This window comes from Amblyomma americanum, chromosome 2 (assembly GCF_052857255.1).
Source record: "Amblyomma americanum isolate KBUSLIRL-KWMA chromosome 2, ASM5285725v1, whole genome shotgun sequence".
Classification (NCBI taxonomy): Eukaryota; Metazoa; Arthropoda; class Arachnida; order Ixodida; family Ixodidae; genus Amblyomma; species Amblyomma americanum.
In genome coordinates, this window is record NC_135498.1 from 103778473 (window position 1) to 103794237 (window position 15765).

Genomic DNA, 15765 nt, shown 5'->3' on the forward strand with positions numbered 1-15765 from the left:
TGACTACAACGGAGATGACGCAGATACTGATAGCAGAGAAAGTTGGGAAGCCCTGCTGCGCAGCGAAGAACCCGCTCGGCAGAAACAAGCCAAACCGCCGGGCGGCTGAGGCCGCGAAGAGATAAAATCTCTTTGTTAGCCTTTAGTCATGGGGGCTTGGGCCCCCGCCCTCCAGGCCTGCGTGCGGGGGGCCGTGAGTAGTAAGGGGCCTCCTTTTCCGGCGGAAATAAAAGCTGTCATCCATCCATTCATCTATCCAGTCGAGATTTCCAACACGTGAAAATGTCGCGACTTGACTTTCGTTGCCCGCGCACTCCGCGGCGTCGTTGTTTCCACCGTTTTCTGAAGCTGCTGATGGCTCGAACATGCATGGTGAAAGTCCAAACTGTTTAACGCCGCTTGAATTATCCATGATTTCTGAAATGTAGTCCTTAAAAGCCAGCTCAAGCAACGCGCTACGCAGCAACGCCGTCGGTGCCGGCCGGAGATTCCCGTGGATGACGTCACGACAGTCCCGGCCAATCGCGGGCAAGAGCGGCGTTCGCTCGGCGCCCTGAGGCGACGGGGCGCGTTTTCTTCTAAAAAACACCTTTTTGCGTGTATTTCCGCTCTTGTTGAGTGAGATATTCTTTTTCAGCGGACTAAAAGCTATAAAATGACGCAGAGAACTCATTTTTTTTCTAAAAGTGCTTCAGCTTCCCTTTAAGGCAAGAGCGAAGCCATGAATAGTCATAATCAATCCTGTGTACGAACTGACGTGCATTTATTTATTCACGGTGGTTGTAGGTGAATTTTTTCTAGTTTAATAGTTATGCTGCTGTTTCAAGCCACTGCCACCACTGATACTTCCCCAAGTATCACCGCTGCTTGAGCCGAATCATCCACTTGAGCCTCCGGCAGATCCACTACTTAAACCTCCACTGAAACCACCTCCTGACCATCTGCCGAATCCGCCGCCTGAAATCCCTCCAAAGCCACTTCCTTGTCCACCATTCTGTGGTCCCCAGGTCCAGTACTCCGGTGCCCAAGACCAAGGCTGTTGTCGCCACGTCCAGTACTGTGGTCGGGAAATCCAGTAACATTGGTTGCTTCCATCTTGCCATGGACCACCAATGCCTGCCCTGATAATTCCCAATTGCCGGCAGAACTCAATGAAGCTTAGTCCCCGTCCTTGCCTTTGGTATCTACTGAGGAGACGCTTTAGTTTTCTTTGCGAAATGCGACGACCAAGGTTAGAGAACAGACCATGACCAAGTCTTCCAGAGCCTCTGAGACCACCTATTCCCCCACTTCCTGAGCTGAGGATTTGGGTTAGAAATTCGCTATTTCCTCCTTGACCATTGAAACTACCACTTCCGCCTAGACCATCACCTTGTCCTCCGCCGCTAAGCCAGCCCCCGCTTTGGCCACCCTGCTGTGCAAATATGCTGCTCAGTGTTCCCGAACCGCCGCTCAGAGCGCCACCTGTTCCACCTTGTCTGTCCTGGCCCCTGCTTCCACCGAACCTCCAAGAGCCAAACAACTGACTATTTTGGCTGCCATGTCCACCATATAAACCACTAGATCCACTTCCTAATTGTCCATCATTCCCACTTTGTCCCCTCAGGCCCCACAGTTGGTTTCCTTGTCCACCAAATTCACCACTCTGTCCTTGTTCAAAACTTCGCCCATGTCCCGCCTGTCCGCTCTGGTCCCCGCTGCCTCCTATCCACTGCCAACCATTTCCGCTGCCACGTCCTTGCCCTCCAAGCTGTCCTGCACTGCCTTGTTGTCCTCCAAACTGTCCGCCAAAATTTCTTCCGCCATTCCATCCTTCCTGTTCACCGCTGCCACCTATCCACTGCGAACCAAATCCTCCCTCTCCTCCGCTGCCTTGTTCTCCTCCGAACTGTCCACCCAAATTTCCCCCCGCAATCCATCCACTCTGATCTCCGCTATCTCCTTGTTGCCCCCATTGTGCCCCCTGTCCGCCTGCTCCCTGCCTTCCCCAAAAACCGCCTGCAGGGCCCTGGCCACCCGGGCTTCCCCAAGTGTACCATGTCACTGGCCAACTGCTGCTTTGACCCCATGATCTACTGCCACCTTGGCTTTCACCTGATGGTCCGGAAATCCACCTCCATGTGTAAGATGGATAATGCCAGGTTCTCCAAACACCAAAAGGTCTGCTCTGGAAGGAGCCACTATAGTCAGCTCCAAATCCATTGCTGCTACCAATGCCGCCACTTCCACCATATCCGCCACTGGAGCCGCTTCCGCCTCCGAATCCACTCGTCCAGGACGAGCTTCCTCCACCCGATCCGCTTCCAAGATATCCGCTGGAACTAAGACCACCTCCGATGCCTCCTGTATTTGCTGGAAATTAAATTTAAAGCTCTGTAATCGCAATTCCACAGACAGTGCGAACAGTGGCAACAAAATTAAATTTAACGGTGTCGTTCGTTTAGACACTGAAGTGAAAATATTTGATAAACTTTACAAAAATGCTGGTTTAGAAGATGTACACTTTATGTTTACTGTGGTTTTGCGATTATTATATCGAATACAAACTTCCTGCAGGCGCAGCAGACGTTTTCGCAGAAGGGCTGCCCCACTTTCAAAGTAATGCATAAAAAACACGCAAAAATTACCAAATGGATGAAAGACCATTTATTGGCGTCAAGCGTAGCAACCGATGACTTTCGGTTATAGTTCAAAAAATAAAAATATTTAACACGCGAGTTTGCATACAGTATGATGTTAATCTGTGCGATTGATTGCTGTTAACCTTAACGTTTCTGGTTTAGTTAAAAAAAGAGGATTTATAATAAATTTGTAATTTAGCAATGAAACTTCATTGCAGCAATTGGAGTTCACGTCAAATTTGCCGTCGGAACCTTCTGCTCAGACATCGTGTTTGTGGGCGCGTAGCTAGCGCAATATCTGAAAAGTATAATGCATCCCGTGAATGGCACAGCTTGGTCTTTCAGACCAAATTTTTTTAAGCAAGGGAAGACTAGGTTGAACTTGTTCAAAGTGAGGTTCGGTGCAAGGACGAAGCCGTCTATAGCCTAAAATCTGAAGGCGGACGGGCTGCAAAAGAACAGTCCTGTTTTAAGGCAAGAGCCGTTTTACGCATCCCTCCCTGAGGTGAGTTTCTATGTAATTTGGAGGCACAGCTGTCGAGAAGCCAGAGCCAACGCGCGCCCTAAAGCGAGCAAGATCCGAAGGGAAGAAGATGACAAAGACAGCGCTAAGCAAAAGCTAAGAAAGAGCTTACGAAGGCAACAACAACAAAAGAGAGCTAAGAAGAAGCAACATGTGGGAGCCAGACAAGGCGCCGCTTAACGCTCTAGCCACCGCCCGGTCGAAGATAAGAACAAGAAGAAGCAGAGGAGGGGAGAAAAAACTGGCGAAACGGCAGAACCTTTACTCGCCCAAGTCAAAGCTGAGAGGAGCGGCGGTCGCGCGGCTCGCGTGCGCGCCATTTGTCGTTCTGCTAGACGATGGCTACTGATATCTGTGCTATCTTTTTACATAGACCATAGCCATTATCGGCCTTACACCACTCTCTTGGACAATCTGAGAAGCGGATGGGAGTTTTTCGTTATACTGACTATCATTTGTTGCAACTGCAACAAGGTTTGTATCTAATAAGTAACACAAACATTACTGCAAGCATGTGGATAAGTTCGCGTTGAGGAACTAGCTGAGCAGTTTTGCTAAACTCAAGAAAGATGACACTAACCTGGTCAACCTACCACAATACTGTTCGTTTAGATGAAGGTCTTGTAGAGCGTAATTTGGTGTCAAATGGTCGGTAGCCATGGAACTCCCGCAATTCTACTTAAGTGCATAGAAGAGCCCAATAGCTGCCTTTGCATTTTCACTACACAAATGTCAACGTTCCTAACGTTCTCTAACGTTCCTATCGACCCTGTCCAATCATATAAATATCTCGGCGTTCATCTTAGTCATGACCTCACGTGGAATAGCCATATCGCGAAAGTTATTTCATCTGCTAACAAAACGCTTGGCTTCTTAAAGCGTCATCTCCACTCTGCCCCCCAGCATGCTAAGCTACTCGGATACAAATCACTAGTTCGATCAAAATTAGAATACGCACCGCCCATCTGGTCTCCGAAACAAGTATACCTTACTAACTCACTTGAATCAGTTCAAAATAGGGCAACTAGATTCATTCATTGCTCATACTCTTTTGATATCAGCATGTCAGCTCTGAAATCGCAGTCCAATCTACCTACTCTTGCACTTCGTCGCCACATTGCTAGTTTATCCCTATTTCATAAATTCTTTTATTGCGAGCTATCACAGGAACCCTATATCTGCCCTCCCCCACCATGCTTTTCTCTTCGCACCGGACATCAGCAGCAGGTATCTCGGCCACGAGCACGCACAACAACTTTTTCTTCATCATTCTTTCCCCGGACTGCTAACGACTGGAACGGCCTTCCCCATGAACTTGCTGCCATCACATGCCAAACTTAACCAAATTACGCGTTTGCTTGCATCACGATAATCATTTTTCTTTGTATAACTCGTTCAATTCTTGTGTACTTTTTCTGTTGTTAACCTATATGTGTCCCACCCCTTATGTAATACCCTCACACGAGGGCCTTTAAGGAAATAAAGTGAAGTAAAGTGAACAGTGGAATAGTTATGGGCTTGCGGCCGCTTTTTTATAAAGGTAGCTGTGAGAGGACTTCGTCTGAGATAAAGGGTGCTCCCGACATCGCCGCCCACAGCTAGCCCTAAACGAAGTATTGGCTGCAGCGGGTGCCATAAAATAATAGTAATATTGAGGTGATCCTTGGCTTTAAGGACTGTGTGCGCTGTGCTTTAGGTGCTATTTTGAATTCACCGTTGGTTGTCCTGAGAATGAGGCAGGCCTAGTTAAAGTAGGTGGAGCCACAGAGCTACGCTGTACTGTGACTGAGAAAGTGGGCACGGTTCAAATACTTTTTTTACCCAATTCTATCTAGCATTTGATTCGAGCCGATAAGCCTCGAAACGGCTTGTGCGTAGAAACGGGTGAATTTAGGGAGCTTTTTTGGCGTTCATGCGATAGAAGTATGGCTTCTCGATGAGCGTTTACGTTGGCGCTTAATATATCGTCAGAAATCTTAGTTCCAAGTGCATTCGCTATTTACCTTCGCCTTCATTCTTCACTAGCGCGTTGCACATCCTTGTTATTGCTCAAGAGCAGGAAAGGCTGCAGCGTCTACAAAGGCTCATATCTGTGACTGCGCGGTGTATGTCATGGTGTGGTCTGTAGGCAGCCTTAACAAACTCTGGACAGAGCTGCAGTGCATGGTATTCGCGAAAGTTGTGTCCACGTGCATATTCTAACTAAAATATCGCGTAGTTCGAAGTAATCCTACCTTAAAACACTATGATGTATGCAGTTGACATTTCTCTCCTTCGGACGCGTACCGGCAAGACCTGTGCGCAATGCGGTTCTTGGGAAGTTTTCAACGTTCCTGAGTGATGCACCTGAGTGGCGCTGCGCAGTTTCGAAGAAAATTTATTTTAGGTATAATGCAGAAAAGGCTAACGTTTCCGCTGAGGTCGAGGACTTCGAATGCCCTTCTGGTCGTAAATTCCTGATGGCTCCAGTGCACAAACGCAATATTCACTTCGCAACGACTCCCAAAGCCTTCATTGAGATCTAGATAACGTAAAATATGGCATGTAACAGCTTGATGTTCTCTCACGACTGAACAACGAATGTTCTTTACGACTGAGCAACGCTTCCTAGAGTAGGTGAAAAGCCTTAGAATAGGATCAAGCATTCATGTGTAACCCAGCCTAACTCCTGCACTTCGAGATGAGAGATGTCGCTGGCTTTCTGGCCCGTATGGAATATTCTGAGAGTGCTTGTTCCTCCTCACAAGGTATAGAGGGCAAAGACCAGCAACTGTGATAAATTAGTTTCATCCCCGAGTAGGAAAAGAATTTGCGATGCAGACAGTGCCTACCCCCTAACATGGCTTCCTGACAGCTTCTTCCTCTCGTTGCACAGACAGCAGTAATGTATTGGCGGTGATTTGCACTCCGTATTAAATACAGTGAGGACTACCGTTGGTAGCGCATACTTACAGTGTTGACTGCGGGCCTGGCAGCCTGCATATCCGTGGCGTACTGCAATTGGACAAAGAACGAGAGTTCATAAGTTTCGTTCAAAAAGGACGGCTAGGCCGGTGTTACTGCTTTGTTTTTATTGCGAAGCAATACTACTTTAGGTCGCACTTCAGCCCGTTCCGTGGCGAGGCGGTGGTAGGCACCAATAACCTTTAGCGTGACCTCGCTGCGTGACGTCACACCACGTGACCTAGAGTGACGTCACACCAGCTGTGTAAAAACGGGGCCCCATCTCACGCCGTCGCGAGGCGAGGCGGTAGCCACCAACGGCGGCCTAACTCCCGCTCCTCTCACCAGGGGCGCTACGGTCAGAGTGACGTCACACAAGCTGTATAAAACAGCTCCGCTCCTCTCGCCAAGGCAGTCATACAGCCAGATGTTACGATGGTGCCTACGAACAAGGCAGCTTGGCAGAATGCAAAGAGGAAGCATCAGCGAGCTACGGAGACGGAAGAAGAACGACTTTCTAAGCGGCGTGCCCAGTATGCAGCTCGGCGAAACGTGCAACCTCCTCTGTGGAAACAGCAGAAGCAAAGGAAGAAATTATGAGTTTGCCCGACAGTGAGTCTCCTTCTACTAGTTCAAAACGCTGGAACGCGACTAAACGGCAGAGGCGTGTCCAAGAAACCCCGGAACAGCGGCAGCAGCGGCTCGTTCAAAAAAGACTACCACCAGCCATACTACCAGCTGATCCGAGAATAACACACTATAGCTTCGCAATCACCACGCTTAACCAAGCTAAGCCACGGCCGTTTTTTTTTCTCCTGGAGGTCATTGTTTCTTTGCCTGCTTTTTAAATTAGAAGGCTTCGAGAATTGCAAATCAAATCATGCTATCCTATTTGCTAAGTGATTACTAATTTTCGGAATCTCTGACTCAGCGGCCGTCATCATAACCACGGGAAATACTTTATCATTTTGCTCTCAAAACATTTGATTCCTTTGCGCGCATCTTTTACGAGAAAATAAATGCATGCTGCTAAAATGTACTGCAGGAGCTAAGTTCTCTTACATATTTGAAACCTGAATTTATTCAAAGTAAACGCAATATGATCGATTTCCTCCTTTCAACTAAAGAAACAATGAACAAAGTTGGTCTTCGCCTCTGTCGATAAACTAACGCGTCAAAATAACAGTGTTCGTTTATCTAAACGTGGAGCAGTTAAAAGCCAGGAAAGGGCAAATAAAAACAGCTACGTGGCCCTACCGCACGCAGTTCTGGCAGGAAAATTTCGGTGCGTTAAAGCAAGCTGTTTCTTGCAGATCTCGGAGGTTAGGCTACATCGCCAGTCTTTGGCAAACGGTTAGCACGGAAGCTAAGTCAGTCATTACATCTTGATGGGAGGGAAAGTTTTGAAATCGAATTTTCGCGGTGGTAATTGTGTTTTTTTCTGCAAGAAAAACGTCAAAACAGGTAAAAGAACCCATAGAATCGATTTTAGGAGGGAACCAACTTAGTATAGAGTTTTCGTGATAGTCATGTCAAAAAACAAACAAAACCTGAGCAGCGACTTCCCGATGAAGTTACAAAAGGATTAAAAACAATGAACGGATGCAGTATTGATGGCTCCCTTTCTAAGCATATTCGGGACTTACCCAGGAGGCTGACGACCAGCGCAGTGAGGCTCAGAGACTTCATGGTGCTGCATATGTGCCGCACAACTCGGTCTGCCTAAGACTCACATTCGCGAACCTTTTATACAGAACGATGCGGAAGTTCCTGCACGTAATTCTGACTGTCCTTCGCTATTGAAACAATGGGTTCACTTGGCTTTGTTTCTTGCCAGCTCAAAATAAAGAACAATGTTTAAAAAAGTCAGAACAATTTTTCTCGATATGAACTGAAAATATTTCCTCTTGTGCTGACAATATACTGGTGTTTAAAAAAAACATTTCTTTCGTGTACTGCAGTTCGCATTCTTTTCAACGAAGGATACAGAGCTATTGATTTCCTCAAACATACTCATTTCTTGCTCCTGCATGGCCTCACTCTTACGTCAGTGAATGCATTCACGAACGCGTTCGCTATGTGATTCCTCGCAGTTATTTCACGAGAACGAAAAGTGTCCTTGGTGGAGAAGGAACCGCACCCTTGTGATAAGTGGCGTAGCCGGCACGGAGAGAATCGCTCTCCACAAATGAAACGCTGACCAATAAGTATTGCCACCATCAAAAAATTTTACTACGGGAAGAGAGAACTTATTAATTGCTATCTCTGCATCCTTGTCACGATATAATTTTGCGGTTGTTGTAAGAACTTTTTCCAAAGGTAAATTCGCTCGACACGCTTACAGTCTGTCTTTCCATATTTAAGCTCAAATTCTAATTTTTAACTTGCACACGCCAGCTGCACAGAATGCACTGCATATGCTGGATTTTTTCAATCCAGTGCTTGCAGTTTTCCAATATCTGGCACAACGCATCCTCCAACGTCATGGTTCCGAGAAGAAGTCGGGATGTCTTACGTTGTCATCAACATTATCAGCCGCAACAACAACGTCTGCGCTGCCTGTTTGCCTCGTATTAGTAATGGAGGACTGTAGATCTGTTCTAATCAGGTCGCTGCATTCGGCAGCCCTCAAGGTGTGCAGGATAAGCTGCGGCGGCCTGTGACTTTCAGTGTGTTTGTCATTGTTTGTCGTGTTAGATAGAGACCACATTGCTCTACTCCTTCGTATTCTTTATCGACCCCCCCCCCCCCTCATCCCTCTCCTTTAGTGCAGAGTACCCAACCGAAACATTCTTCCGGTTAACCTCTCTGCATTTCCTCTACCATTTTTTTCTCTCTCTTTCTCATTTTTAAGGCATTGCAGTCCTTCTGGCAGTGATTAACACTGTATGAAGCTTGTGAAACTCCAGGTCTCAATATTTTAGCGAAAAAATATATTCACCTTTATATTTTCAATTTCCAAGACTACTCTTCAAACAAAAATCAGTGTCTAGCCAAGAACTATATATTACTTTGCTCTTGATGCAATCTAGCCACAAAGTATTGAACGAAGTACTCTTTGAACATTTAAAGAAGATATCGGTTGATAAGACAAGACATTTAACACCGTTTTTGCTAAGCTAATATTTAGCGCTTAATGTTCCTGTTTGATGGAAGGCCACTGTCTATAATATGCGTCGGTAATGAATTGTGCCCCCGCCTGTTATATCAGATTGAGGTATTTGGTCGCCAACCAAGGCTGTCTTCAGAAAATGTTCTTATCTTGATTCCCCTCTCTGCCACAATTGAAAATGTATGTCTTTCTTCAGGTAAACACTGCTGGGCATCAAGTCACCACCTAGCTGTCGCCTGTCTCTACCTGCCAGCGCAGTGTATTTCCTATAAAATAAATTTCTTGCTTTTGCTAAGACCTAGAAGTTTTTTTTTTTCTACTACCCATTTATTTGTTTTTCCTCTGCACTATCTCGTATAATTGTGTATTTAGCAGAGGCTTAGATGTCCTTGGTACCATTCCAAACTTTCTTCCTGTGCACCAAGTTCCAGCCGCAGCCTTGCTGGTGCATTCGGGGAACAAATATTGCTAATATATTCTTATTTTTATGATAATGAAGCTCACCGGACACGAACTGCGTATAATAAATGCAGCTGAAAACATTTATTTATTTCTATCGAACTGACTGGATGTTTTATCTTTATTGTCGCCGACACTTACACTCTTTCTCACAGCTTGACTACATTGCAACATATCCAGAATTCTTGCCTTTGGTAACGCAAATGCTGCCGAAAATGTTCTATCCTATACATGTGGTAACCATTTCCTCATTTACGTTGGTCTGTTTTGCCCATAGCAAAGCGAGGGCCTCGTTTCGGCAGTCTTGAAATTTCCGGTCTCATAAAAAACAGCTGCTTCTTTTCGCCGTCGGACTCATAACTTGCCGTATATGCGGTTGATGAACACGATGTAGGACGTTCATCGCTACGGCCAAGGCCCGCCGTTATTTAAAGCCGGGTAAACACTGTGGAACGTAAAGAAAAATAGTTCCACCTGGAACTCATTGTTGGAGAAGAACATATTAAGGCAAAATTTTAATGTTTGACCCCTACGCGTGGCGTGGTTTCTTGTCGTTTAGTTTTACAAATTTCCGCTCTCAAATATTAGTTTTCTTTCACAACAATACCAACATAAAAGGGTACTACCCAAAAGCGCTTTCTTTGTTTTTGCTTCCTCCTTGTTTACCGCTCCCACGAAATGGCCTTAAAACTAAATGCTAGCTAGCTACTCCAGACGTGATCACAGCGCTTTTGAACTGTCATGATCACACGAATAATTTTTTGATCATTTCCCTAAACTTGACCATGGTCTCACTAAATGACTGAGAAAAATAAAATTCTCCTAAATAGAAGAAAACACTGCACACCTTTGAAGACGAAGTTGTTCGGTATCAGAACGCTGCCTTCACGTCTGTGCAGTTTTTTGGTAATTTGTGCTATAATCAGGAAGGCGCCGCTCCCTTTTTGCCACGGCGATGGAAGTGGAGGCTGCTATACCTCTATTAGAACCCGGTGAATCGGCAGTAGCCGCCCAGAAGAAGCGCCTGCACCGCCAGAGTGACTCGAGCAGCCAGGGCACTGTTGTGTACTCGGTGCCAAGTGAAGACTCCTCGTCCTCGACCGACGACGGTTTCATACCGGTTGTTGGCAAGAAGGCCAAGCGCAGACTGCGTAGACAAGCCGATTCGTCCTCATCGAGCACGTCAACGGTGTCCTCATCAAGAACGCCAACGCTCATCACGGCGTGAAGTTCCTCAGCGCATACAGCCTTGTTTGTGCCGTTGAACTCAACGGACAACTTGAACCTACTGAACAGGCAAACCATCTCTATCTGGAGAGCCTTGTACCTGAAGGCATAAAAGATGTCAGAATCAACCCGTTCAAAAACGTCATTGCCATTGATGTGGTGGAGCGAAGTTCACTAGAGAATTTAACCGCAATCACAAAACTCGGCAACATCAGTGTACGCCCCCTTATTCTCCAGGACAGCGGCACTACGGCTGGCGTAATCTACAACGTCGATATCGCCATCTGTGTTGCTGATTTACCCATGTTGATCAAGCCGGCAACCGACGGCATTTCCATCATTCAAGTTCAGCGGTTAGGCAGATCTCCATGCATCAAGCTGACCTTCAAGGGTGACTGCATACCATCGTACGTGAAGGTTGGGCACATTCGTCATCCAGTTAGACCTTTTGTGCCTAAGCCACTTCAATGCAGGAAGTGCATGAGCCACGTGAGCGGCGTCTGCATCAACTCCATCGTGTGCCCGCGATGCTCCGAGACACACAGCGGGGATGTTTGCCGCGCGACTACCTTGAAGTGCGCCAACTGCCACGGCCCTCATGACTCTTCCTCGAAAGACTGCCCCCGTCTAAAAACCGAGCGGGTGGTACAGAAGCAAATGGTGTGAGACCATGCTACGCACAAACAAGCCGCCGCAAAGGTGCGACGACGTCGTTCGCGCCGTCGAAGGTCGTCAAAGAAAGCAGTCACATTTGACAATAATGCCCCAAACCCAACTGCAGCTTGTCTGCCTCCACCAAAAACCGTACCAAATCAAGGGAGCCCGGCGCTTGGTGAGGCTGGACCTGCTGCCTCAGATGCAACTTGTCCACCACTGCCAAAGCCTTCTACGCCTACTGCGTCAGGGATGTTGGCGCACTCACGGCAGTGTGCAGCGCCTACGACTGATCCAGCCAACAGGCACGATCAAGGCCATGGCCCAGATATGCAAGTGATTGCAATGCTCACGACACTAATGAATGACATGCGTGCTTTGCTTTCCAGCCAACACACGCCAGCAGCACATAGCGCACTTCAAGTGCTGGACGCGCTACATCCAGTTCTTGCGCCTCTACAGTAGACGGCATCATGGCTCCTTCGCACCTCTCTTTTCAAAAGAAAGTCAAGCAAGCTTTCATTTTCCAATGGAATGCTCGTGGGCTCCAGTCCCGGATATTAGATTTACAGCACTACGTCTACGATAATCACTTCCCCATTCTTGTGATTTGTGAACCGAAGACCCCGGCAATTTTGCGAATATCCGGTTACGAGGCATTTTCATCACCCACGTGCAACAGATCCAGCAAAGTCATCGTTTACATTCGACATGAACTTACATATGTGCAACATTCAGTTCCTCCGAACGAAGACAATCAGTACGTTTGCCTGACAGTGAAGAGCCGTGACCTGACGTTTACGCTACTGGCGGTGTACTTGGCACCATCAAGTCGTTTCGACGCCAGAAGGTTGAGTGGTTTGATGGCAGCTACACCTGCTCCGTGGGTTATAATGGGCGACTTCAATGCTCATCACACCATGTGGGGAGGCGTTAGGATGGACGTTAGGGGAAGACAGCTTGTGTCCTTCACCTCTGACCATGACCTCCAGTGCATGAATGACGAAAGCCCGACCTATATACGAGGGGTGACTTATAGCAGCTGCTTGGACTTGACTTTCGTTTCAAAGTGCCTTAACAACAGCGTCCGGTGTTTTTCGGATGTAGAAACCCATGGCAGCGACCATATCCCAACCTATCTGATCATTACCGGCCATTCCACATTTTCCCCAGCCACGTGTAGATAGCGCATTGACTGGACAGTTTTTAAATTACTTATGGAGGCTGCTTGCGCAGATGGCTTCTCTACCGGTCTTGAACAAAAAATTATGGAGGCCATGGAACACGCCACCTGCCCCTTTAACGCTGTCGCTAACTACACCGATTTTGACTTCGAATAGCAGCGACTGCGATCACAACGGCGCAGGGCAGAGCGCAGATACCGACGCACAAAGTCGCGCCTAGACCTAAGAGATGCTAGGCGCATACACAAGAAGATTCAGCGCAGAATTCAGGCACTGCAAACACAACGGTGGAGGACATTTTGCCAAACACTTGATCCACTGAAGCCTTTGTCACGCGTTTGGAGTGTAATTCGGGGTCTTCGCACGTACCCTCAACAGCGCTACCCGTTCAAATCCGTAGCGCTCCACCAAAGGCGCAGTGTGGTTGAGGTAGCTGAAGATTTCTGCGCAAGAATAACAGGCCCACCGAATCCAGGTGCAACGCTGCACTGCAACAATGTTCCACCCTCACGGGATTCTCGGATGGATGCACTATTCTCCATGGAAGAACTTCATGCTGCGCTGTCTTGTTGTAGAAGGTCATCATCACCAGGGCCCGATGGTGTGACGTACTCCGCAATTGCCAACCTTGGCAAAGAAGCTCGACGGGCTCTTTTGGACACATATAACAAGTCATGGGCTGCTGGCATAGTTCCTCATGATTGGAAGACCAGTCGTCTGGTTCCACTTCTTAAGCCGGGGAAATCACCGCTCGACCTTTCATCATACCGTCCAACTGCACTCGCCAGCTGCGTCGGCAAAGTCATGGAAAGAATGCTGCTCACACGCGTGGAATGGTACTTTGAGCGATATCAGATTTATCCATCCTTCATGTCTGGGTTCCGACGGGGCCGCTCTTCTATCGACAACTTGGTTGACCTTGTAACGTCGGCGCACCACAGCAAAAGTTTGAAAAGATTGACCGTGGCATTGTTTTTGGATATCAAGGGCGCGCACGACAACGTAACGCATCAGGCCATTTTGGACGCAATGGAAGCTGCTGAGATCGGAGGCCGCACGTTCAGCTGGATACGCAGCTATTTATCAGAGAGGTAGTTTTTTGTCCTGACTGCGGACGGACCAACGTCCTTACACCGAAATTCGCGCGGAGTCCCTCAGGGTGGAGTGCTGAGCCCAGTTCTCTTCAACCTTGCTCTCATCGGCCTGGTCGACGTATTGCCAATATCTGCTCAGATCTCGGTAGATGCAGACGACATCTGTATTTGGGCATCAGGGGTGACCCGCCCTCAAGTTCGTGCAAGACTTCAAAAGGCGGCATCGATATTGACATCTTATCTTCGCTTGCAGGGCCTGAATATTTCGACCGAAAAGTGTTCACTTGTGGCGTTCGCACGCAAAATAATGTCACGCTACAACATTCGCATTAATGGTGAAGCCATTCCCTATGAGAGAAGCCACAAATTCCTTGGTGTTGCCATCGACAGGAACCTCTCGTGGAGTCCACATGTCTACGACATGAGAAAGAGACTAATTGCGATTGTCCACGTCCTCTCCTTCCTCGGGGGAAAGTCCTGGGGCGCATCAGTGCGCTCTATGCTGCAACTGTACCGTTCCCTATTTCTGGGCTACATGCGGTACAGTCTTCTGATATTCAGTTCTATTAGAAAGACAAATATCAAGACTCTTCAAAGTGTGCAAGCGCAAGCTCTCCGTATCTGCCTTGCACTGCCTAAACGTGCATCAACAGCAGCAACTGTTCTTGTTGCCCGGGAACATCCTGTTACTACATACATTGCTGTTGACACCATGAGAACACATGTTCGGCACCTCACGTGGGTTCCCTGCCATCATCTCACAACACTCCCAATAATTAGGTCGCGTACTGCATTCGCCAAAGTCATTGAAACTCATCGCGCATATCTTCCATCGGAGTTCACCCCTGCGTCAAGACCGTGCTCACCCTTATGGAGTCTTCATGAACCTCGGGTTCACCTCTATATTCCTGGAATTACGAAGAAAGCTGGTGTATCACTACCCTCTCTCAAACAACTGACATTGAATCACCTGCATTCTTACCACAGTCACCGCATAAGAGTTTACACAGATGGATCAGTTCACTCGACCAGTTCTGCGGGGTCGGTGGTGATACCGGCCAGAGCCATCTTCATGAAAGTGAAGACGACCTATCCAACATCTTCAACTGGTGCGAAACTCGCAGCCTTACGGGCTGCGGTAAAGTTCATCAGTCAGGAACCTCCACATGACTGAACGGCTTTCACCGACTCTAAAGCAGCCCTTCAAGCCCTGCAAGCTGCGCTACGCCGCGGGTCGCAGGAACAACTTGTTGCTGAGATCCGTCTACTGTACCACGGCACCGTTTCCAAAGGTCATGACATCATTTTTCAATGGTTGCCAGGACACTGTGGTATTAACGGTAATCACCAGGCCGACGCGGCTGCGCGTTCGGCTCACAACGACGGACTTCCAGTGAGGATCCCAATATCAAGACCTGACGCAGAGTGTGAGCTTCGCCCTTTGGCGCTGGAGCTCACGCTTTTAGCGTGGAACACATGAGAGTTTTGCAACCTCTGCCTCAAGGCACTGGACACTGGACTGCGCCTTCGTCTTCCATGTAACTTAGCACGTCGCGACGCAATATTGTTATGCCGTTTATGGATCCGCGTTGCTTTTACCAACCACTATGCTTTCCGGATGGGGATGGCCGACAGTCCTGCCTGTGAAAGCTGCGGTTGTGAGGAGACCATCGCTCATCTTCTCTGTGAGTGCCCAACATTTGCTAGTGCAAGACATACAATGTGTTGTGCCCTGGACCGCCTCGATCCTCGCCCATTAACAGAGCAAAAGATCCTTGGTCCGTGCCCACAGTAGTCGACTGCCCTGAAGGCATACAAGACACTCTTTGCCTACTTGAAAGCGAGTGGATTGAGGGACAAATTGTGACAGCGTTGTGCGTGTGTGTGTGTGTTATGTCTTTTTCCCCTTCTCTCTTCCTCCTTTTAGCCCCCAAATCTCTCTTCCCCA

At 47.8% G+C, this 15765-nt stretch overlaps 1 protein-coding gene across 2 annotated transcripts in view; it reads right to left on the bottom strand.

The window, feature by feature from the left end:
- Positions 1-753: 753 nt before the first annotated feature.
- Positions 754-15765, bottom strand: part of LOC144121697 (uncharacterized) — a 35654-nt gene continuing 20642 nt past the window's right edge. Inside the window, exons 1-3 of one of the 2 annotated variants that reach the window (XM_077655046.1) lie at positions 7734-7789; positions 6097-6138; positions 754-2352 (exon numbers count right to left, since the gene is read on the bottom strand). In XM_077655046.1, coding sequence (XP_077511172.1) covers positions 878-2352; positions 6097-6138; positions 7734-7776 — 1560 coding nt within the window. In that variant the 5' untranslated portion in view covers positions 7777-7789 and the 3' untranslated portion in view covers positions 754-877. Of the gene's footprint in view, positions 2353-6096; positions 6139-7733; positions 7790-15765 lie in introns of those variants that run through there. The other variant, XM_077655047.1, reaches the window with a different exon arrangement.